This window comes from Halichondria panicea, chromosome 10 (assembly GCF_963675165.1).
Source record: "Halichondria panicea chromosome 10, odHalPani1.1, whole genome shotgun sequence".
Classification (NCBI taxonomy): Eukaryota; Metazoa; Porifera; class Demospongiae; order Suberitida; family Halichondriidae; genus Halichondria; species Halichondria panicea.
In genome coordinates, this window is record NC_087386.1 from 2,335,341 (window position 1) to 2,359,687 (window position 24,347).

General features: G+C 43.5%; 4 protein-coding genes across 15 annotated transcripts in view; 3 read left to right on the forward strand and 1 right to left on the reverse strand.

Moving 5' to 3' along the window:
• The window catches only part of LOC135342201 (xanthine dehydrogenase/oxidase-like), a 28,724-nt gene extending 25,441 nt beyond the window's left edge, over positions 1-3,283 (forward strand). The window contains exons 1-10 of one of the 8 annotated variants that reach the window (XM_064538886.1): positions 33-90; positions 346-545; positions 720-846; positions 906-967; positions 1,044-1,329; positions 1,542-1,709; positions 1,873-1,949; positions 2,197-2,290; positions 2,535-2,645; positions 3,118-3,255. In XM_064538886.1, coding sequence (XP_064394956.1) covers positions 405-545; positions 720-846; positions 906-967; positions 1,044-1,329; positions 1,542-1,709; positions 1,873-1,949; positions 2,197-2,290; positions 2,535-2,599 — 1,020 coding nt within the window. In that variant the 5' untranslated portion in view covers positions 33-90; positions 346-404 and the 3' untranslated portion in view covers positions 2,600-2,645; positions 3,118-3,255. Of the gene's footprint in view, positions 1-32; positions 91-345; positions 546-719; positions 847-905; positions 968-1,043; positions 1,330-1,541; positions 1,710-1,851; positions 1,950-2,196; positions 2,291-2,534; positions 2,792-3,117 lie in introns of those variants that run through there. The other 7 variants (XR_010396784.1, XM_064538887.1, XM_064538889.1 and 4 more) reach the window with 7 other exon arrangements.
• A 764-nt stretch (positions 3,284-4,047) lies between these two features.
• LOC135342188 (ER degradation-enhancing alpha-mannosidase-like protein 3) lies at positions 4,048-10,850 on the forward strand. The gene is made up of 13 exons (XM_064538870.1): positions 4,048-4,281; positions 4,418-4,463; positions 4,524-4,664; positions 5,010-5,279; positions 5,578-5,683; positions 5,856-6,076; positions 6,234-6,359; positions 6,679-6,846; positions 9,033-9,157; positions 9,339-9,510; positions 9,716-9,832; positions 10,077-10,295; positions 10,596-10,850. Exons 1-12 carry the CDS (start codon positions 4,181-4,183, stop codon positions 10,092-10,094), a joined length of 1,611 nt encoding a protein of 536 aa, XP_064394940.1. The 5' UTR covers positions 4,048-4,180; the 3' UTR covers positions 10,095-10,295; positions 10,596-10,850.
• Positions 10,817-13,333, reverse strand: LOC135342220 (vesicle-trafficking protein SEC22b-like). The gene is made up of 5 exons (XM_064538917.1): positions 13,193-13,333; positions 12,873-12,988; positions 12,398-12,558; positions 11,894-12,234; positions 10,817-11,176 (listed from the first exon to the last, which is right to left on the reverse strand). Exons 1-4 carry the CDS (start codon positions 13,262-13,264, stop codon positions 11,993-11,995), a joined length of 591 nt encoding a protein of 196 aa, XP_064394987.1. The 5' UTR covers positions 13,265-13,333; the 3' UTR covers positions 10,817-11,176; positions 11,894-11,992.
• A 77-nt stretch (positions 13,334-13,410) lies between these two features.
• LOC135342168 (uncharacterized) lies at positions 13,411-22,917 on the forward strand. Of its 5 annotated transcripts, none has more exons than XM_064538838.1 (14): positions 13,411-13,542; positions 13,747-14,893; positions 15,140-15,414; positions 15,862-15,873; positions 16,142-17,004; positions 17,179-17,220; positions 17,559-17,760; positions 19,126-21,279; positions 21,339-21,401; positions 21,611-21,679; positions 21,728-21,775; positions 21,885-22,003; positions 22,195-22,468; positions 22,582-22,917. In XM_064538838.1, exons 7-14 carry the CDS (start codon positions 17,700-17,702, stop codon positions 22,815-22,817), a joined length of 3,024 nt encoding a protein of 1,007 aa, XP_064394908.1. In that variant the 5' UTR covers positions 13,411-13,542; positions 13,747-14,893; positions 15,140-15,414; positions 15,862-15,873; positions 16,142-17,004; positions 17,179-17,220; positions 17,559-17,699; the 3' UTR covers positions 22,818-22,917. The 5 variants fall into 5 exon arrangements, with proteins under 5 accessions (XP_064394908.1, XP_064394907.1, XP_064394906.1 ...); XM_064538837.1 differs by having other exon boundaries at positions 13,747-14,686; positions 14,891-15,414; XM_064538836.1 differs by having other exon boundaries at positions 13,747-15,414.
• Positions 22,918-24,347: the final 1,430 nt, after the last annotated feature.

The window sequence follows — 24,347 nt, forward strand, 5'->3', positions numbered from 1 at the left end:
TTATGATAATTATATATACACCGTGTGTGCAGGTTGTTGTGGAGAGCCCGGACTCGGAGACCACTCTATTGTACTTCCTAAGAACGCAGCGTATCCTCGTAAACCTCTTTCATGCAAAATGTTGTATTGTATATTTCGTATTGAGGAGCATCATATGAAAATTAAAACTACGAAATTATTCTACCGCATACAATAGATTCAACGTCACTATCCTGAGCTGTACGAATATTTATTAAAAATGGGTAAAATGTAGTTCATACAAAAATGTGTACCAACAAAATTACTCGCGTATGCGTATATTGAGTATATTGCACGAGTACTTTCCTTAGCGCCCCGTCCCTCTAGTCCGCCTAACAGGTACTAAGCTTGGGTGTGGAGAGGGTGGGTGTGGTGCCTGTACGGTGATGCTCTCCTGGTATCAAGAGGGCGTGGTTACACATGCTGCCGTCAACGCTTGTCTTGCCCCCCTCTGTTCTGTGGATGGTATGGCAGTCACCACAGTGGAGGGGATTGGTAGCTCCCGTGATCTCCTTCATCCTGTTCAGGTGATCATATACGATACAAAGTCAGTTTGCATTCGCTTAATTCCTTCCTGCTAACAGTTTTGCAGTCTTTTGATTCTTTTCAAAGACTTCTCACTTTTCCTCATAGATATCAGATGAAATTATTACTTCCAACTACGATATCTCACAACATGTTCCCCCTCTCCTCCCATGCAGGAGCGTATAGCGCGTGCCCATGGGTCACAGTGTGGCTTCTGCACCCCCGGTTTTGTCATGTCCATGTACACTCTCCTCAGGAACAGCCACGCCCCCTCAGAGAAGCAGATTGAGGGAGCATTCGAAGGTACGTATGTGTACAAAGTCACCTCTGTATATCTAGTGTGTGTGTGTGTGTCCCCTCAGGCAATCTGTGCAGGTGTACTGGGTACAGGCCCATCCTAGAGGGATTCAAAACCTTCTCACAGGTGAGCTTCACCTGTGACCCCCCCTACACACCATACCCCCCACATACTGACCCCACACACACAATGCCCCCCACAGACTGGCTGCTGTGGCGGTGCTACCAAATGCTGTATGGACGTCAAAAGCTCTGATGGAATTAAGACTATCAAAGGTCCTTCTGTCCTCTTTGATGCCTCCAAATTCCGACCCCTTGACCCCACCCAGGAACCCACCTTTCCCCCAGCACTCAGGACGGAGCCTCTCATCTCATTGGCTATCAAGGGGCCGAGGGTGTCATGGTATCGACCTTTGACCCTGGACCAGTTGCTGGTGTTGAGAGCAAGGTTCCCTCAGAGCAAGTTGGTCATTGGAAACACGGAGATAGGTGAGTGGTTGTCAAGGAGACTGTGAGGTACTGTATTAGCAAGCGTATTATAATAACGTTCTTACTATGCGATATTTGATTCCTACTGTATACTTTATATACTTGCTACAGACTACAGTAATGACAATGATTTGATATGCAGTAGCTCATGTTGTGTTTGTGTGTATTCTCCTGTTTCTGCCGCATACCCACTGCCCTACACATACACACAGGCGTGGAGGTAAAATTTAAGGGGGCCTTCTACGATACTCTCATCAGCTGCTCTCAAGTGCCTGAGCTCAACAAGATGGCGATCACTGACGAGGGACTGACAGTGGGAGCATCTGTGACACTCACCCGACTGGAGGAACAGCTCAAGCATCTAGTGGAGTCTCTACCAGGTTTGATTATATGAAGTGGCATTTTTGTGACGTTCTACTAATTAATGCTAACGTCCGCACACATGCATTCTATCTGTGCTAACGTAATTTGTGTTCAGATTGTCCAATTTCAAAACTGATCAGAATTACCTTTCCAATGGTGTGTTTAGATTATATTATACAGAGAACAAAACGAGGACATTCTCTGCTCTCCTGGAGATGCTGCGGTGGTTTGCAGGACAACAGATCAGGAATGTGTCGGTCAGTACCCCTCCCTAATATCGTATAGCGGGTAATATTCGTTGGTGAACATTTTCGTATGAACTACCCAATTACATATTTCGGATTCTAAATATTTGTACAGCTGAGAATAGTGACGTAGAACCTATTGCACATAATAATTTTGCAGTTTATAATTTTTGTATTAATGCTCGAAAAACGAACATTTCCTACGTAAGAAAATAACCGGCTCTAAGGTACTCTGTATCCTGTAACTGTGTCCCCTCAGGGTATTGGGGGAAATATCTGCAACGCTAGCCCAATCTCAGACCTCAATCCAACTCTGTTAGCGGCCGGAGTGAAGCTAACCATAGCAACCAAAGGTAGTGATGTTACCAAAATTTGGGAAATTTGAACCGAAGACCGCCAAATTAAAGTTTTCCTGTGGACACAATGTCATTGCTGTATTGCCACGGATGTTAAATTAAAAAACCGCTAAGTTGGTTTAAATGGCTCATTCGCCAGATATCATACCTGCCAAATTTTCTTGTTATACGTATAGGTATATAGAAAACCCTTTCTAAACTAACCTATTGCACTAGCAAAGATCTCCTCTGATCTCTACAGACAGTAACCGGGGTGATAGTGATGGACCCCAGCTTCTTCACTGGCTACAAGAAGACATCCATTAAGCCGGGGGAAATACTACTATCAATCCTCATCCCCTTCACCAAAGAGGTAGGTCATGGTAGTGAAGGGTAGGGGAGGTCATGGTAGTGAAGGGCAGGGGAGGTCATGGTAGTGAAGGGCAGGGTAGGTCATGGTAGTGAAGGGCAGGGGAGGTCATGGTAGTGAAGGGCAGGGGAGGTCATGGTAGTGAAGGGCAGGGTAGGTCATGGTAGTGAAGGGCAGGGAGGTCATGGTAGTGAAGGGCAGGGGAGGTCATGGTAGTGAAGGGCAGGGGAGGTCATGGTAGTGAAGGGCAGGGTAGGTCATGGTAGTGAAGGGCAGGGTAGGTCATGGTAGTGAAGGGCAGGGTAGGTCATGGTAGTGAAGGGCAGGGGAGGTCATGGTAGTGAAGGGCAGGGGAGGTCATGGTAGTGAAGGGCAGGGGAGGTCATGGTAGTGAAGGGCAGGGGAGGTCTGACATGCATGCACGAATCACTACCATGTACTGAGTTTGTCACTATCCCCCATTTTTTCCTTGCAGTATGAGTTTGTGCTGGAGGAGAGAGGATGACATTGCCATCATCAACGCTGGTCTTAGAGTCGTCTTAGCACCACCAGCGGGTGATTCCGATTGGACGGTCCAAGACTGTTGCCTTAGTTACGGAGGGATGAGTTACATAACTACAGTGGCCAAGAAGACGCAGGCTTATCTCATTGGAAAGTGAGTACACACATACAACAGTACAGTAATGTGTTTTTAGTATAATATTGCGTTAAACTATTTCATTCATTAATCACCAGGCCATGGTGTGAGTCTACACTGGAGGGGGTGTGTCCACTACTCCTGGAGGACCTGCCCCTCTCCCCTGATGTACCTGGGGGCATGCCGGACTATAGGCGCTCTCTTGTCACATCCTTCTTCTACAAGTTCTATCTCACCGTCCTCTCTCGTTTGAGGAGTGAGCCCCTGCCACAGAATCTCATTAGTGCCACAAGGTCAGTGGTCCATGGTGTGTATTGTTGCTAGGTTACCGTTAGCCTCATCATTACCAGGAATATTTATTACGGTTTTAATAGACGTGGTTGTTTCGGGGAAACCAATACGAACACACTGTTTCCACGTCTGTGTAGATCACCTAAGGCAATTTAGAGCTCTGTTTCTACCCTATTTCTACTCTCTGTGTATAGGCTGGTCCTTTCAACTGTGATATTACTCGTCCACCTGGTTGTACTATACCCCCCAGGTTCTTTGAGAGACCCCCAGTGCAGAGTAGTCAAGGGTTTCAGAGTGTGTCAGACAAGCAGCTGCCAGAGGATAGTGTGGGGCGACCATTGATGCATCTCTCCGCTCTACAGCAGGCGTCCGGGGAGGCAAGGTGAGGGGGTGGGGCTGTGTAGTCCTATTGGTGTCATCAAAGATTGAGTAAAATCCATCAACTGTTTAAAGATGTATCCCTCCCTGCATAGGTACATGGACGACATCCCCCCCACAAAGGGGGAGCTGTACGCTGGCCTCGTCCTCAGCACGCATCCTCACGCTAATTTCATTCACAGTGCAGCACATAGAGCTAGTCTAAAGTAGAACCATTGTACAGATAGTGACAATGGTATTGTACGTGTGGGGGGTGGTGATTGTGTGCTCCCTACTACTCACTCATCACAATGGCGCACTATCAATGGGCCCCACTGAAAAGAAACACTACAAGTAAGTGTGTGTGTGTACACATTACCCTAGTCCTAGTAGTAGTCTAGAGGTTCCCATACTGGCCTTATTGTGTACCTACCTCAGCCTTTATTGTGTGGGAGGAATTTTGGTTTGTATGATTTTATTTGGTTTCCAGGGACAAGGTTCTGGAGATGTTCAATCATGCCTACCGTTCATACATGGTGAGCCTATCACATGACATGTCTATCTAATCACATGACTCTGATTTACGCTGCTGACAGGACTTTGCATATCTTGCTGATGAGTTGATGCCACTGACGTGTAAGGGGCGTGTCCGGGGGGTGGAGCAAGGACGAGGGGACATTGACTTTACCCTGGGCAGGTTCTCCCTCACCCTCATAGACACACTGGACACTCTGGCTGTGAGTCAAGTATATACATTATAGTGTGTGGGTGGTCAGGGCAACCACATCCCCTGAGGCCCTATCGGAGGAGAAGCTATGTAACTTATTTTAGAAGCCATTACCGTGAATTAAGTAGCTACTGTATTTGTCTGGAGATGGTTTCCTGTATTAAATAGTTAATATAGATGCTTCCACCAGAGGCTCCTCTCTTACCTTGACTTCCTTCCCCTATATCTGAATCAGTACAATACACTATAGGAGAGGAAGCTGTACTCTAACTGTACTGTACATGGTAGCCTATTATTATTAAAGGGGCAGGAGCAATCTCCCCCTCCACCAATGTACATGTGTTTGTCCCCTCAGGTAATTGGTTCGGTTGATGAGTTTTCCTCGGCTGTACAAAAAGTCATGACAGACATTAGCTTCGACAGTGACTTGGTGGTCTCTGTGTTTGAGACCAACATACGTGTGCTAGGTGGTTTACTGGGAGGTCACTTTGCTGCCCTGGCTCTCAAAGAGAAGGGCTACCATCAGTTGGCTTGGTATGATGCAGGGCTGCTCAGAATGGCAGTGGAAGTGGGGAACAGATTACTGCCTGCTTTCAACACCACCACAGGTCTCCCCTATCCAAAGGTGACTGCTCTGTACTCTGAAAAATAGCCAACAGAAAATACAGTTCAACATTTTATACCAAATTTGAAACTGGTCTTAGTCCTAAGTGTACAGTATGTCATGTGGATAATACAACCTGTACATATGTAGAAAGTGCTTTATTATAGGCAAATCTCTGTTGCAAGTGCACTGCAATCCACTGTACCCCCGGTACTGTGCAAACTTGCCAACAGAAAATACAGTCCATTCTGTACTAAAATAGAAACTGGTAGATAATACAACCGTTACATGTGCTGTATTATATTGTGCCTCTCCTCAGATCAACCTTCGCCACGGTATGGGCTACCCGAACATGGAGAAGACAACGTGCACGGCATGTGCTGGGTCCATGATTCTTGAGTTTGCTGCCCTCAGTAGACTAACAGGTGCAGTATGTGTGTGTGTGTGTGTGTGTGTGTGTGTGTGCGTGTGCGTGCGTTGTGTGTGTGTACATTACCAAATGCATTTTGTAGCTGTAAGAGTTGTCTAGGCTTAGATTGTTGGTTACATTTGATAGATACATTGTGTAATGGTCAAGCTCTCTCTCTCTCCCATCAGGTGATCCTCAGTTTGAGGTGAAAGCCCACCAAGCAATGGAGGCAATCTGGCGTAGTAGACGCCGAGGGCACAATCTGGTTGGCTCAGTCATCAACGTACACAGTGCTGAGTGGACGAGAGTGGATAGCGGTGTGGGGGCGGGGATTGACTCATACTACGAGTACTGTCTCAAGTCTTACATCCTGTTGGGGGACAGGAAGTATCTGCAGAGGTTTGGGAAGGTGAGCGAGGGGTTATTGAAACACTTTGTTCTTATACTGTTAGAGTTAAAATTGTGAGGTAAAGGAGTTAACGGAAACTGTGTATACAGTACAGAGCTTTAATATGTTCATGCAAGGTCAGCAACTTCATTTTCTTTCTTTACCCCCTCCCCTACAGCATTATGATGCCATCAAGAGATACATCACGAATGGGCCCATGCTAGTGGAGGTGAGCATGAATTCACCTCATCGAATGACTAGATCTTTCATGGACTCACTTCTGGCGTTCTGGCCTGGTCTACAGGTACACACACACACACACACATGCACTGACTAAGAGAAACCACTAGCTCCCTTTTAGGGGCCGTAACTTGTGTCCAATTTATTTGTAGCTCTTTGATAAAGGTACCACAAGATAGTAGACTGAGATCAACAATTGTTTTTCGTGCCGTCGTTTTCTGTTTTGCCTTAATATCTCTGAACCTCTCTAGAACGGTTTGACATAGAAAAGTACTTCTTAGAGGCCGTCCGTCTATTGTAGTATGCAGTATACATTTTTGTATATACTGTACTTACCTAACCTTCATGTTTAAAATGATGGGGTTTGTTGTATCTATCTCCAGGTTCTGTGGGGTGACGTAGACACAGCTATACACATTCACGACATGCTTTATCATGTGATGGAGAGACACAACTTCCTACCCGAGGCATTCACTCATGACTTCAGGGTCCACTGGGGAAACCACCCTCTCAGGCCTGAGTTCATTGAGAGCACTTACTTCCTCTACAAGGTACACCGAGTGTGTGGGGTGTGTGGGTGTTTGTGTGTGGGGGGATGGGGGTGGGTGTGTGTGTGTGGGGTGGGTGGGGGTCCACGGAATTCAAGTTATGGCAGCTGAAAAGATTGAGGGGGGAGGAGAGAGTTGCAGTTAATTTCAACAGCTATTAACTTTAGTGCCGTTGATCGAATCTCCAAAATTTGGTGATTTTCGGAAAGCTTATAAAATTTCCTTTCAAATGATGTATTTGAATTCAAAATTTCGTCGGGGCCATAATTTGTCATTTTTCGGCCTTGGACCATGGGCTATTATTATTCATGGTATCGCCAAATTGGCAAATACTTTTATCGTTCAAATAAGAAATTTGATGATGCTATTTGAAAGGTGTGTTTCTAAGCTTTCAGAAAATAACATTATCGTTGAAATTGGATCCACGGAATTCGAGTTATGGCAGCTGATAAATTGAGGGGGGGGGGAGAGAGTTGCAGTTAATTTTAATTTGGGGGTGGGTGTGTGTGTGTGGGGTGGGTGGGGGTGGGTGTGTGTGTGTGGGGGGGTGGGGGTGTGTGTGTGTGTGGGGGGGGGGTGGGGGTGTGTGTTTACTCTATGCATTAGCTGTACATGTATTTGTTGCCCAGTGAGTGGGCAGATCAAATGGGAGGGGTGTGTGCACTAAAAATAGATTGCACGTGCACTTTACTCCATAATAGTCACCAAGCCAGCCAGCACTGTACTGTTGGGTAGAGTTAGCCACAAAGGTCAACAAGCGGAAGAGAAGGACCAATGCTAGACTAGAAGTAGCCATTGATCAATTCTATAAAGCTCTTCTAAATTAATTTTGCGGTAAATTTCTAGTATAACAGTGTTCACACCCACTATTGGGGCGGTTGGCTAAATATAGTATATCCTGCTGACTCATCAGTTTTTTGACGCATACGCAGTTTACATTGCGAGTTGCATGCCCTCTTCTCTTCATACGCCCTTTGAAATGGCATAATGCACTTGCACTGTGTGTAAATGCAGTAGATTTCTTTAAGGTTACGGTCAACCGTTTGCTCATTAATTATTCATGAGCTAGATCTAGTGATCTTTTCCAGCTAGAATGAGCTGGAAGTCCAGCTGAAACGCAGTAGTCATTTCATGGCTCGAATAGACATTTTTACTATAAAGCTTAGGTACAGTCTACTGTAGCTTCACTATAATTATGCAGGGCGGGTCGAAGAGATATTTCGAAAAAAGGCTACTGAAAGCTCACAAGAGGCTGTTTTCCTTGGCTCTGGCCGCCATTTTAAGTGGAGTTAGTCTACATATTATTATTTTGTGAGAGTTTGTTGGCCTGGAAAGAAAAAAACGCTTCGACCCGCCCTCCAGAATGGTAAGAAGCATCATATAAGACCAAGAACACAGAGCTAGAAGTGTTTTTGGAAGTTTAAAATGACTACTAGTTTTGTGTTGTTTCTAGTAACTTGATGATCGCTCAGAGCTTCCACTGGAAGATGTTTTGAAGATTGATACTTGTCATACAGATTGATACACCGATATATTTATCATGTATGTGCTTCAAACTTCTCTTATGGCATTTATAGTTTCACAAAAATCATTATAAGAAAATCATGAACATTCACGAGCAAACTGTTTACCGTAACCTTAAGAGATATCCATTTGGGACTTATGTCCCACCATCCCACCCAATAACTCCTTTTATAGGCTACTACTTTTATAACTACTAGTGGGAAGAAAACCTACAAATTTACTATGGAATTCAGCAAAACTAATGAATACACTAAATTCCTTCAAAACACATGTCTTTTATTACGATTTATATGACCAGTCAGACGAGTTTAACGTCATTGGGCAACAAGTTAGTTATTGCAGGCGCCCTCGTGCAACATACCATATATTGCACTGGATGACATAATGCCGTCGGGGCCTGCGGCCCTCGGGCATTATATTGCTCCAGTGCAATTTATATGGCATGTTGCACTCTGGCTGGGCAATAACTAATATATATCACTTTCTGTTGTTTCGAAGAAAGCATCTCATGCTCATCTCATCTCAAAGCATCATGTCAGTAATTGGAATATTTCTGTAAGTACTGTAATCGACCAAAGCTTGTGATGCTACTGCTCTACTCTACTCTCTGTATTATTTTGATGGCTAAGTAGTTAATGAACGATTATGTTGTGTTATTACTGCAGGTGACTGGAGATCCATACTACCTGGACGTGGGTCGATCAGTGGTGAACAACTTGAACAAGTACGCCAGAGTGAGGTGTGGCTTTGCTGCCATCAAGGACCTCAGGACCAACGCTCACGAGGACAGGTAAGTCAGGGGAACCATTATTATACTAATAGTTAGAATTTAGTTCCCATGTAGATCTCTCAAAAACGTATAATAATCGGTACTTGTATGGCATCACAATCCTTGCCAGAACTCATTCACAAAGGGTTTAATATTCTAGTAGTACGATATCATTTCATTGGCAATCTTCGATACTGTATAGAATGGACTCCTTTGTACTGGCTGAGACGTTCAAGTATCTGTTCTTGTTGTTTGCTGTTGAGGGGGACAGTCCCCTGAACATGGATGACTTTGTGTTCACGACTGAGGCCCACCTCTTCCCCCTCTCCCTCGCTAGCGCTAACACCACCCTCAATAGAGTCGTCCAAGAGGCAGTGAGTGGGTACAATACATATACAGTGAAGCAGCCATGCTACTTCAGAACATAATAATTATTAGCATTTTTTAAGTACAGCTGCACATCGTAGGGGGGGGGGGGGGGGGGTAAGGCAGCTCTTTTATAGAGAGTACCTTCTTTTGAATGAGGTTATGGTAGCCTGGCTGTGTGAGTGTGTCATGTGATGTTCTCTCTGTGTGTAGTTACTGGTGAAGAACACAGACCTGGTGAATATGAGCACTGTCACTGTCACCACTAGCGGACCAGACTCTTCTGGGAAGGCAGCAAAGAACAAACCAGTCGCTGAAGCTTCACTAAAGGTTCACTGAAACACACACTAGACACCATGTACAGTAGTAGCCAATAATCCTGTCTAGTCAGCACAGTTGTAGTTGTTTATAATTATACACCCCCTCACCCCCACACACACACACCACACCCACACACACACGCCACACACCATGAATTACCATGAATTAAGTAGCTACTGTATTTGTCTGGAGATGGTTTCCAAACTTGTATACCTCCATCACTAACCCCCCCCCCACACACACACACACATAGGCGTCTCCTGTTCACTGACGAGAGTGTCCTCCCTCACGAGGTGGGTAAAGGAGAGGCTGCTGTCAAATGGTATAAGAGACAAAGCAAGGGCAAACTCCACCCACTCAATCAGCGGTGGATTATAACGAGCAGGGGCCCACTCATGATGTGTGTAGTTCATGGTTCATCGAGCCAGTACAGTGGATGGAAAGCTCTCTACTGGGCAAAGTGGAGGGGAAGGTGAGGCTGCTACTTGTGCATTAGCTAAAAATAGATACGTATCTTGAAAGCCCGTAATTTGTGTTCTGATTGTCCAATTTCAAACTAATTGATGCATTCAAGAGCTCTCAGAATTACCTTTCCAGTGTTGTGCTTAGATACATGTACAAGTTTTATGATTAGTCAATATCCAATTTAACAAAGACTATATAGCCTTGCGTTATTTTCTAGAATTCAACTGTATAGCTCGTAGACTTTACTGTACATTCTTCATACACACACACACACACACACACACACACACACACACACATGCGGCAGATTGTGTCTCAAGTGCTCGGCTCGTCTGGGGTCATTCAACTGTGGTCAGGTGATCAGTGCTCGTGTGGGCAGCGGGTCACGCCCTCCTTCCAGATACACAAGGCACGAATAGACGAAACCAGAACACTCACTAGGAGAAAAGTGGACAACAAAACTGTATAGCTAGCAAATTACTGAATTATTGTCCAAATTCAACATTAATTTTTTCGATCATTTGAAGGTTTATTGATTGAACAATAAATGATGTCATACTAATTCAATGTACCATGTACTGCATGTACAAATAATAGCATAAGAAGCGTCAATTATTATTCACTGCAAATTCAAAATTAATTTTTTCGATCATTAATTTGATAGATTATTGATTGGAGAATATGAATGATACCATACAGTACTGCATGTACATAGCATATTAGCAACTAATAAACAAATGGAAATAAAAATTTGTTTGTTGTTTGGATAGTCCTCAAACTTGTTCTTGACTGCTCTGAGTTGTGCAAGGGTGACGTGACATCGGTACTGATGTGTGTAGGCCCAGAGGAACAACAGAGTGGCTACAATCAGGCCAGCAAGGGGTGAGTCTGCAATGAAACATTGATCAAGGTTGAAATTCAAATAGAGACTCCTAAACAAGAATTAATGAAAGCACCGCAGGTGCTGATGCCTCGGTGGAGGTGCCAAAGCTACATAACATAAAACTACTAATAGCTAGCTTTTATTATATACACATTGATTATGATGAATTTTGCTGCATGCAATCAACCGAATAGTGGGTAATGATCGACCATGATTGTTGTTAAAAACGATCGATGCCAAAAATTCAAGTCTAAAATTAATGGCTGCAAGTCAGCAGAGCCTTGCAGCTCTCTGCTCACTCTTGCAGCTACCAATAGCTAGCGTTCTAGTGCAGAGCTAACTACTAAGTAGAGTAGTAACACTCGCTGAACAAGTTTTGCTACGGACTCTTCTGAAAAGGCTGCAATAGCATTCCAAGTAAGCAAAACTAGGCATAACTCGAGAACGAAGCATTATTTTGCAAATCCACGAATTAAAATCCAAGTAAACATGACTAGAAGCCTATAGAAACTCTTACTTGCACTTGATTCATCCTTGAGCACTGTAGCGGTCTACACACACACACACACACACACAGACACACAGACACACAGACACACAAACACACTACCGTATACCTCGCTTGCGCATGCGCACCGAGGCATAACAAGTCAACAATTACACAGTAGTACTTGTACATACCTTGATCAAGTATTAGTGTACTAGACTGAATATTACTGTACCTGAATTCAAATGCAGCAGTGCTGTTGGTCTCAAAGCGGTGTAGAAGTAGACTCCGAGTATGTAATGAGCTGGTGCCATCTTGCTATCAGAGAACACACTCACAAACAAACACTCAAACAATCTACGAGACACTTGCAGGCAAATGAGGAGTAGAACCAGCCACACTTCCAAATGAGCTTGAGAGAAATAGTTGCATTTGGATGACACAAAGTTCCCAATGACGGTCTTGATTGCAAGGCCCAATAGCGGTAGTCGTGTGTGCAGTAGACAGTGGCTGGTATAGTAGAGGAATACAGAGTAGTTCCACACCACCCCCCACACGTAGAAGTGGGTGAACCACCTGCAGAGGGGAATAAAGACCTCCTTAGACTGGGACAATGCAATTACAACAACTACAAGTCAGGACAGTCTCAGCTAGGGAGCTCACTATTGTAAATCACAATCCAGTACTTAGAAAACATTACCTAGTCTACAAAATATGGATGGCAGATATAAATACGTACCAAACTCAATGAAATGGTACGGTCGACTGGCCTTGTGTACATCGTTGCCATGTTGCTTACTGAAGTCTTTGTGTAGATTCTCGAGGTAGTTAAAGGCCAGCTTGGCAGGATAGGTGGGGTCACACAGGGGGAGGTAGCATATCCCCTCCTCAAGGATGTAGCTGTGTGGGGGGTCCATGTTAGTGTGTGTGCTTCTAGCTCAAAGTCATCGCCCCTCATCCACCATTAAACTGGAGTATAATATCACCAACCAAGTTCCAACTATTCTTAGACTACATGTACACTGGTAGTTCCTTGTTAGACAATCACTATAGAGGGACCTATGTATAACACACACCACTTACAATGTGTATGGTACAGTTAAGCAAATGCTCACAAACAAAAGGCCATCCATTGCATCAGTTTATACCATGACAGAGCACCAATCATCATACACACCACGAGGCAATAATGACATTCACAGGAGAGTGCTTACTGGAACACCATACGACCCGGGTCACACTCAATTGAGCATCGAGGGGGGCTGACTGACGACAGCTTGCGGAATATCTGCTTGGCCTTGGGTTGGTATTCAGCATAATCCCGGCCAGACTGCAGAGGGAGAATGCAACAATTCAGTTAATTCAAGCTGTTAAAGATAGCACACACTACACACGTATTATTCTAGCAAGGTTCTCTTTATATGTCTACAGAATCATGACTTGACAACTATTCATGTCACTGAGCTGCATACAGTACAGTGTCCTGATGGGACCAATGCAGACTGTACTGTATTATCTACTGTAGCTCCTCTACCTCTTCATTGACAATGGATGTGGACAGAGGTAGTCCATCACTGGCTCTGGCAATTAGTGTCAGGTGGGCCATTGTTCCTGAGCTCTTCTTTCTTCAGTGCTTCTTCTTCTGATACGTAATTGCTTTGCTTTATATGTTCTGTGCTCTATTTGGAACAATAATTATGTGTCCTTTGAACCCTTTCTTTATTGAACAATGTGTGGGTGTTGCCCCTCCCCCTCATGCCTCTAGCCACCCACAAAGAAATATAAGGGCCTTCCAGACCTTCTCTTGAAATGGCTGAATCTACAACACTGAATGCTGCTAGTTCCCCACAGTTGATGGAGGATGGGCTCACTGATGGGGATAGGGTATGATATTCACATGATAGATAGATACTCAATGATCAGTGCATTCTCCTAGTGCCTAGATGTACTTGTTGACCACCCATAAACACACTTGGCATCATTCATTCATCACAGTATAGTGCCTATACTCTACCCTGTCAGTGTGAGGTGTTTTATCTCATGTTGTTGTTCTCTCCACATGTACCACTCTCTCTGGATGGACAACAGTGGCTGATTGAGGTACGTTGTGTGCAATCACATTCTACCAAGCTGACATGCTTGTGCTCTGAGCACTTGTTGTTAGGAGGTAGACAGTGTAAAGAAGAGCACATACGTATAACTGAATGTGATACTATTCCTTAATTGAGACAAGTAGATCTACTCGTAGTATAGCCTCCTTCACCGGCCTTCATAGAAAAGAAGGCCTGCTATCGACTGCTTGCGCATGCACCAAATTATTGGATATTTTTCCCCGTAAAATTTCCTATAATACTGGATTCATCAGAGAAAATATCCTAAAAGTCATACACAGAGCTATATAGCTAGCTAGCTAGAGACAGAGCTATGTAGGTTTGTTGTACAGCTATTTTCTTTTGATACAATTAGTAGCAGTAATATAGTAGACTTTCACCAAATATAGTGTTAAATGGGCGTGGCCTGTCCATATAGGCTCTTGTCAGCCTTCACTCCGTTCAGACGATCGTCATCCACACTGTTGCAGGCTGTGAGTCTTTTGTTAACATAGCAGGCTAAGGGTAGCTATTAGAGAATGCTATCAGATGGGCTAGCAACTCAATCGAACTTTCTATCTACTTCCTTCAATCCACTTTCGTTCCTTGTGATGTCACAGTTTTACTGAGCATATACGATGTTATCCAAAGCCCCCAGATACCGGGGGAATATTAGCGCATGCGCAAGCAGTCGATACCAGGCCCACTTCCCTAAGTGAAGTGGGAAGTGCGGCCTGGGATCGAGGCTACTCGTAGTAGTACCTGAAAGTATGCATGGTTAATCAAGTGTTTCAGTCTGCATGTTTGGCTGTCCACATTGTTTCCTCTCTCCTGTGTCATGCAATCACCAGTGTACTGTATCACTGCACTAATGTTCTCTTCTTTCCATTTCATGCATCTCCACCTCACCTTTGACTGACCCTCTGAAACAACAGCTTGTAAGTTGGTGTGTGTTGTCAGAGTATTTAGTGTCTGTTGCATATTCTGTGATGTTTCTACTTCCCCATTATTACTCTTGTGTGTGTGCAGTGCCATAATGTTATATAGGGAAATATTTAGTATGATCACATTCAACCTCGTAATCATTCATTTACTATCTTCCCACTGTTTGCCCTGTGGACTCTCCCTCTCTGGATCAACAGTATGTAAGTTGTGTTTCCACGTGCACACTCATTTTAATGGTTACTAGGAACTCGTAAATTATCTTTGTCTCTTTCCATATTGCCAACTTTGTATTAACCGAGGCCCACACAACTTATTAGGTTGTAGTTTTAATATTCGTAGAATATACACCTAAGTTCATTAGTTGGTACGTACATTATCGTGTTTGCCTCTTCCCATGCACACACTCATTCCTATGTTGGACCACACACTGATTTGGACTACTGTAGGAGGTGAGCTTCTTACGAGTACTCAATGTCCACACACTAAAATGGTTCAGCTGCAATGTGTACGGATGTAGAACTCGTAAATTATCTTTGTCTCTTTCTATATTGCCAACTTGGTATTAACCGAGGCCCACACAACTTATTAGGTTGTAGTTTTAATATTCGTAGAATATACACCTAAGTTCATTAGTTGGTACGTACATTATCGTGTTTGTCTCTTCCCATGCACACACTCATTCCTATGTTGGACCACACACTGATTTGGACTACTGTAGGAGGTGAGCTTCTTACGAGTACTCAATGTCCACACACTAAAATGGTTCAGCCGGATGTACTGGTTACCTAGCATCATTAGCGTGTGTCCCTTGTCCTCTAGAGCTGACCCTCTCCCTCGTATAGGGTAGACCATGGCTTTAAACTTGTTCAATTCGTAATCTCATTTTACGGGCACAAGTTCAAATACCACCATTGTGTACATTGTGTACATGTAAATTTGTGTTTATGTAAATTCCCCAACCAATTAAGTGCCTACTGAACCTAAAACTTGTTGCCTATTTCTCAATATTTCCCCAACTTTTTTATTTCTTAGCTTTTCTATGCCAGGTCTAGCCACTTGTTGCTGTGTGTAGTCAGTCCCATACACACCAGCGTTCAACTGATCTGATGTCTTGTATATGTGTTAAGATTAAATCTCTCCCTCACATGTACCATTTGATGTGTCTCAGAATTGGTTTAAGGTATGTTGTGATTGTGTGTGTGTCTCATGAAGTGCAGGTGTTGTATTGTACGACAAACAAAATCATACGTATCAAAGTTGTACATGTAAGATGCTTGTTGTACTGTTTACCGTCCCTTCCACTGACCCACCCACTAACCCTTCCATTATCTGCTATTGCTACATGTAGTACTGAGTACCTGTGTGTGTACTAGCCAGTGTGTGTAATACCAGTGTTCATATCCCTCTCTCCTCACATGTGCCCTCTGTGGACTGTTACTCAACAACAGAGCGTGAGTTTATTGCATGTACATATAATGGCATACTAGGCTGACTTGTATACATGTACTACTGCATGAAGGCAGAAAGAATAACTTGCGTGACTTTATTTAGGATTAGTACGTACTGAAAGTTTCATGCTGCACAGACGTTAGACTGGCGGCGATAGAGCGACTGGCAAACTGCCTGTCAGTCACTTGTCTCAGCGGAAGTGTAATAGATCGTATGACACTACTAAACATGAATATCGTTATAGATAATGTGGTTAAATTTTGCTACGAGATTCAGCTACTATGGAATGCACTGAATCCCCTGAAGTGTAAGTGCGGTTACAATTACAGGGCTAATATTACGTTGAGCAATCTGATAGGCTGCAATGCTCGTTGCAGCTGAGACGAGTGACTGATAGGCAGTTTGCCAGTCCCTCGCGCTACGCACGCGAGGGGCTGTCGCCGCCAGTCTATACAGACGTGTACTTGCAATAATTGATGTATACATGTGTGAATGCATTCGTGTATTTGAACATGTTCATTTCTCTACATGTCCGTGTCCTACTGCTTGTTAATGTGACTACTGCTAATGATTACTGGAACAACAGTATGTAAGTTACAGTATGCAGACATGTATGAATGCACTCACTGCTCCTACCATCATCCCCCTCTCTCTGTTTCCATGTGTGTCTTACGCTGGTGTCTCATTGGACTAAACAGAAGGTGAGCGGGACACTGCACTGACTTGTGACTGTACTTGTGTCAGTAATGTTTGAGTTGCATGAGTACATGTGTATTGGCATTCATAGTGTACAGGTTTGTGATTATATTCCTTTCTCTCTCCCTACATTTCCATGGTTACTGAATATCTGGAACGATAGAGAGTGAGTTAAACAATGTTGGCAAACATACCGTACACCTCATGTGCATTCAGTTTGTAATAGTCTCATATCCTTACCTGACTCTAGTAGCTATACTGGTTGCTCCTATAGACAACTCATAATGTGTGACCACAAACACACAGTCTAACCCACTCTTGTCTTGTTAACCTTGTCCAGGATAAGGCTGAGGAGGAGAGTAAACTGAAGCGTCATGAGACGGTGAGTGTTGACAGTTGCACTTACTACTCTCGTGGTAAGAGTGGTACACGTAGTCTAGCAGAACGACAATGTGTGTACATGTACTGTCCATTGTATGATGAATGGTTGCTTTTTGTCTACCTTTTTTTAGGTATGATTTGTAAGTCCACTTTTACTGTTTGTCTGTGTGAGGTTATACCGTATAGCGGGTAAATATGATAATATGATATGCTCGCCAAATTTATTTAGGTTGGTGGTTGCTGATTTTTATATTTTGATAATTTGTACATTTGTATCAGCTGCATGTTCTATTTGGTGGAATTTTTCTTCAGTCGTATATAAATTCTTTACTCCCCCAGAGAAGAGCTGCCCTCCAACAGAGACTGTCTGGTGACATCACTGACCAGGACCGGAGACAACTGCAGGGAGAGCTGGAGGAGGTGGAGGGGGAGATCAAGAAGTGTGTCTCAGGCATACAACGATGTGAGGGGAACATACATATGTGTGAGAATGAGATTGCTAGGATACGAGGAGAAGGAGAGGAGAGGCGGAGAAAGGAAGGTGAGGGGAGCAAGGAACTTTATAGTACAGTGAGTGTTGATGCTCATAGTTGCAATCACTCGTACCTGTAGCAACTTACATGTAGTGTGTTATTAGTAGACTGTACCTACAGCTGTTGTGAGGTCCTCATACTTTATATAATCATGTATTGCAAAAGCGTTGGCTCCACCCACAACCTTTTCGTTCGCCTATCACATTTGTTGTGTTGCTAGGCAACTGCCCCTGATTGTGCACACTACAGTGTACTAGAGCATTGTTCCTGTTACTACTCTACACACTGTGGTGGCATGGATATGGTTTATTGGACAATCTAGGCTTTATTAATACCAACTTTCAATGATTTAACCCTAACCCTAACCCTATATAGGTAGACTCCTAGGCCTGGTATTGATTGTATCTTGGCATGGTTGGAATTCGCTCAAACGAGCAAATTCCTAAGCGATTAAATACTATTAGCAAGCTAGCTAGCTAGCTACCTGTGACTCGACTATGGATACTTCAGTTCTGGATTTTGATGGACAAGGGGAGCGCTGGTCCTACCAAGCTTGTAGTCCATCAAAAATGATAACAACTGGTAGCAAAGAGATATGCCATACCCTGTTGGGAACCACACAAACACCCTCAGACAGGAGCTTGAGGGCCTATTCCTTCAAGAGAGTAAGGCTTCTTGTTTCGTACAGGGCATTTATAAGCTATTGCTCCATCGAAATCCTTAATCGCTTAGGAATTCGCTCGTTTGAGCGAATTCCAACCACGCCCAAATACAATCAATACCATGCCTAGGCCTATATAGCGTTCAATTGGAGACGGATCGGCCTAGGAGTCTACCTAGCGTTCAATTAAATTGGAGACAGATCGGCCTGGGAACGAGGCTAGTAGTCCAGTTGCCTTTCCACTGACACTTTATTGGCTAGGCAACTGACTTTTTTAACATGTACGTAGTACAGTTTAGGCATACTAAACTAAGCATCATTCCTTTTGCTACTCTACATGGACACTGTTTATTGAACATTGTAGTAATATACTGTAGGACTGAACATATATAGCTGATGCCCATCGTGTTCTAATCGCGTTATCGGTATTATCCTTGCAAACATGCATTTTATGACATACAGGCAGAAGCCCGAGTGACGATCGAGTGCGATGATTATATATTATTATGTGTTTTATATCACGATGACCCCTTACCAATTTATGCCTTGAGGCTATGCAATGGTGTAATTAAATAACACAGAAGAGCTTTCTTGTTGCTTTGGCAATTCTATATATTCACATGTTTTCCCAGCCCAATGTACATTGTTCGTATATCCCTCTACTGTACATGTGGTGGTTGTTAACATTACATACACCACATATACACATTAGAATCGAAGCTATCAGCAAAGCGGTTGTTTGATGAGGCGATGAAGCACGGACACGTCTCGGTCAACATTGTCAACATGCTTGTGTTTGGACCTGCGGGAACAGGGAAGACCAACCTCAAGCACCTGCTAACTGACAAGCCCCCTCCACTACAGCGAGACAGCACTCCTTGTATGGAAAAGCCAGTACGCATTCGACCCGTGTCCAACACGAAATTCAAGACAACTGGAAGAGGCTGGGAAGAGATATCTCAGCCAAAGATGCTCAATCTACTAGCTGAAATCATTGCCAAGTTACCAAAAGAAAGCACCGATCACCTAGTTCGAAAAATCACTGATCGCTCCATGGCATCACGGATTGCCAATGGCTTGAAGAAAATGATGATGGCATTAAGGATTCCCAAGAGAATGACCACAACCAAGCCAACTTCTGGTTCCAAATTGAGCCCATCGACGAACGATTCCGATGAACTTTCTGGCTCTGCAAGAATGTTGGACAAAGCCATTGATGAAGTGATAGCGAGTGTAGTGAGTGGTGTGGCAGAAGAGCTGCCAGCCACACAGGGAACTGACCAACTGTCGAGCAGTGACCAGCAAGAAGGAGAACTGTTTGATTCCAACTGGGTGTATGTTACCGACTGCGGCGGCCAGCCGCAATTCCACGATGTCAGCCCTCTCTTCATCAAGCACATTTCGGTGGCGTTGATAGTCCTGCGTTTGATTGACGAACTCTCCAGTTTCCCTTCTGACGAGTACTACAAGGATGGGCAGCTTGTTGGTAGTCCTCATGCATCTCACATGACCCTCGGGGAGACACTTCAGAGTCTGATTCGATCGATTGAGTCCCATACCTCACAAGACAAGAAGCCAAGTATGATCTTTGTGGGAACATTCTTGGATCAACTGGAGGAGAGCTCGGATACACTTATCAAGAGGAATGAAGAGATTCTCGACATGCTGCCACCCGATATCAAGAAGCTATTGGTGTACAATGATCCTGGATTGAACAATCTTATTTTTGGTCTCAGCACAATCAGCCGAGATGACGATTCACTGGCCACTGCCAATAGGATTAGAATTGCTGTTGAGGACTCTATTCCGCTACAAGTCAAAATGCCCATCTGGTGGTCCTTCTTGGATTCACTTCTCCAGAGTTTATCTGCCACTCTCGAGCGAGGTGTACTGAGCAAGCAAGAATGTCTCCAATTAGCCACTCGATTTGGTTATTTGCTCAAAGATCTTGAAGCTGCTCTGGTATTCTTTGATAACGTGTGTATAGCGCACTACTATCCCTCCATTCTCCCCAACACAGTGTTTGTGGATGCCCAGATTCCACTAGACAAGATCACCGAGCTCTCACAGCACGCCATCTTCCTGAGGAATGCTGAAGTCAAGTCACGCTCTACTCTAAGCACAGGAATGACCAAGGCCGAATGGAAGAGATTTCGAGATGAGGGCATAATCACTTTAGGGTTCCTTCGATTCTTCACGAAGCATTACGTTGAAGGCATCTTTTCTCCAGAAGATATGCTGTTGATCATGAAAGAGCTTCTCGTGATTGCTCCCATTCCACTAGTGGAGTCCACTACCCACCAAGCCAAGTTCTTCATGCCATCTCTACTCACATCGATCCAACCTGCTGAGCTAGACAAGATTCGTTCCTCCTTCACAATATCACCCTTCGCTATCTACTTTCGTAGTGGGTGTATTCGCTCTGGAGTATTTTGCTGTCTAGTTGTGGACGTGATCAAGAGGTTGGACTGGAAAGTTTTACTCCCCTCAGGGAAACCAATCTGTTTTGCTAAAAATTGTATCCAGCTAAGAATTCCCAAGCACCCGTATACCGTGGCTCTGATCGACTCCTTCTCGTATATCGAAGTGTACATTGACGTCCCTTTTCCTTTACGCAATGAAATATGCACTACGATTCGCAACGAAATTTTAAGCAGCATTAAATTGTCCTGTCAAGCGTTGCATTACAACAACGACACACCCGAGACTGGCATCTTTTGCCCATGCAAGAAGAGCACTGGAAGCAAATTGCACCTTGCTGATCTGAGCGAACAGAAGGACTATTGGATATGCTCCCAGGAGGCACGTGTGTATGGGAAGCTCAGTGACGAACATAGAATCTGGCTGGACAATAGCGAAGGTTCAGGTGAGTATAATAATTATATAGTGTTCAGTAATATTGACATTTATGTTTCTCTATGTTAGGTGAACCATCCTCTGTTACGAGAGATGTCACTGAAAGAACGAGTGATCAGCTGCAATACCCCGGTAATTACGTAACAGTATATGTAAACATTTGCAGTTCTATTAGTTTTGGAACTTAGCTAGCTAGTACATAGTTACTTGATTAGCAGATTATTTGTTATAGTTTAGTAAAATGTGTATCAAATAATTTAAAGAACGAGTGATCAACAGCCTTGTATGGTAATTGTCAAACGTACTACAAGAGCGTAACTGCTGTGTCTGCTTTTCCTCAGGTAATTCTGTAATGGAAGATGTGTGCTTGAAGACGGAAGTACATGATCATGATCAGCGAAATACTTCTAGTAAGCTTTGTTTTGCGTTTTTTTGTTTTATAAATTTTCCCTCCTCAGACCCTGCAATGGAACATGTGGTCAATACAACGAGTGATCAACATACCAGTAAGAAAATGTCAATTGGTCAACAAGTTTCGAGTTTGAAAGTTTAATTTTTTTCCTTGGTCTAATAATAACGATTTAATCTATCTTTTCGAATTGTCCTCTGTTACAGTAATGGAAGATGTGTGTAAGAAGACTGGAGTGAGGGACCAACAACTAGATCAAGAAATCCCTGAGAGTGACATCATTCTAATCGCGGAGAAATTTCCACACCTGCTGAGCGTGCACAAGGTAGGCAGTACTCTAATTCATATACTGTACGTACTTACATAATTATCATTTTTACATTTGGTAAGGGGATTGAGCATATTGTTCACTGGAACCCCTCAATTGTATATATTCCCTTTGAATTTCCTCTGGAAGGTATTTACAAGGGGCAACTCTCACCAAATGAAACCCTGTTGATTGTTGCTTTTGTACAGGCTTTGACAATTGACGATCTGCAACATGTCTACGAGAAGCTACACACTGCACATGCAAGTGCCAGCCCTCACTGGTTCAATCTGGGATTGGCTCTAGGTCTAACTTATCCTGTTCTCACCAATATCGATAGCAAGCATCGTGGCGATAATGTGGCGTGCTTGCGTGAAATGTTGGCTGAGCTCCTGAGTACGCAAGATGTAACATGGAGTTTCCTGTCAGGCGCTCTCAAAAAGCCCACAGTGAAGCTCATCAATTTGGCTGATATCATCACAAGTAACTATTTTCAGTATTTGCGTATTTTTTTATTTATTAGCCTGGCTGCATGTGTGTCATTTTTAGTGCTTGATATAGACTATCATTATCTTAGCTTTTTTCTTTGCATTCAGCCACAACTCCTAACCTGCTGAATCGACTCAACCTCACCCCAGCCGACCTTGGTGATGTAACTGATGTCACACGTCGTTATGGCAATCAAGCTGGAGTGGCTCATGCATTGGGAGTGTGGCAAAGTGTGAATCCTTCCAGAGCTACCTTCAGGGCCTTGGTGGAAATTGCCATAGGACTGAGAAGAGGAGACACTGCTACAGACATTTGTAGATTCATTGTAAAGAATACGAGTTGAACTAACCAAAATTGATTTTTATACATAAAGTTTTATTGATACTATTTTGTCTGTAAATGCTTTGCTTTTCTGAACACATTATTGGTAGTCTCTTTGAGAAGTTGAACTGAGCATGCGCAGTATGAAAATTTAGCAACACCCACACATTGAAAAATGCCGTCACAACGGTCAAATTGCACCTGTGGTAGAATTAAAGGAAAATCATGGTCGTGAAATATTGAAATCCAACCTTCAAGACAAAGGAGTTATTACACTTTCCAGATTGTGGCAATGGACTCTGATAAATGGACCAACGGTAGATTACGTCATAGAGGCTTGAGAGCTTGCATGGTGGGTGGGGCTCACACAACAATTGCAAGCTGATACCACCACACACAGCTACAGGGTTTTGCAGAATCTTTGAAATAGAGGGTGTAGAGCGTTCCTTATATGGATATTTAATCTTTACACATTGTGGTGTCATAAACACATTGTGGTGAAATGCCAAGTCTGCTTAGGAAGTAAAATTCAAAAACAAAATGGCTTTTTCTTGTAAAAAGCGGTATTATTAGATGGAGAATAGTGCATCAGACAGAGCTGCTTGGACTGTCTTATCAAAGTGTTGCTGAGAATCTTCAAGTTGATCCATCAACTGTTTGTAGAATAGTGCATTGTTGACATGCTGACTAAGATCTACAACTTTATGGTTGACCACAGATAACCTTATAAGGAACGCTCAACGCAAAACGCTTTTTTGGGATATTGCAAAGATTCTGCAAAACCCTGTAGCTAGAGATATATAGTAGACTAGTTATATCATAGATAATAGAGCACAGAAAAATATGGTTATATAAAGTACCCCCCTGCAGCATGTACTATGTCTTGAAGCAAAAGGATATGGAAGGCTGCATGCATATTTTAATTTTTAATGCATGTCTGGGTTGCCCTACAGTTTGCCAGTTTCTTTATATCCGTTTCATTGCAAACTTCTGTTCACAGGATCTACAGCAAACAGTGTTGCATGTTACACTTGCTTGATTGCTCCAGGCATCATTAAAACCTGCTCATTGGTCCTAAGGGGCCTATTAAAATTAGGTGCATGGACCAACTGCCTGGACGACTGGTAAAAGAATTCACCCAGCTTGCATAAAGTGTTCTAGGTGGGCAGCTCATTTCAAAGCTTGCAGGGGTTCGTTGGCATCAGGAAAACCTGCTTGTTGGTCCATAGGAGGCTGTTTCTGGAAACTAGGTGGACCAACGACCTGGACGGCAAGTAAGAAAATAGTCGCGCAGCTTGAATAATGTGTTCCAGGCTGGTGTCACAGCTCATTTTTCAAAGTTTAGTGTCTCCATTGGCATCAATTAAAAGAAAACCTGCTTGTTGGTCCATAAGGTTTCCTATTTCTGGAAACTAGGTGGACCAACGGCCTGGACGACAAGTGAGAAAATAGTTCACGCAGCTTGAATGCATAATTTAATGTGTTCCAGGTTGGTGTGAGCTCATTTCAAAGCTTGGTGTCTCCTTTGGCATCATTAAACTGGAAAACCTGC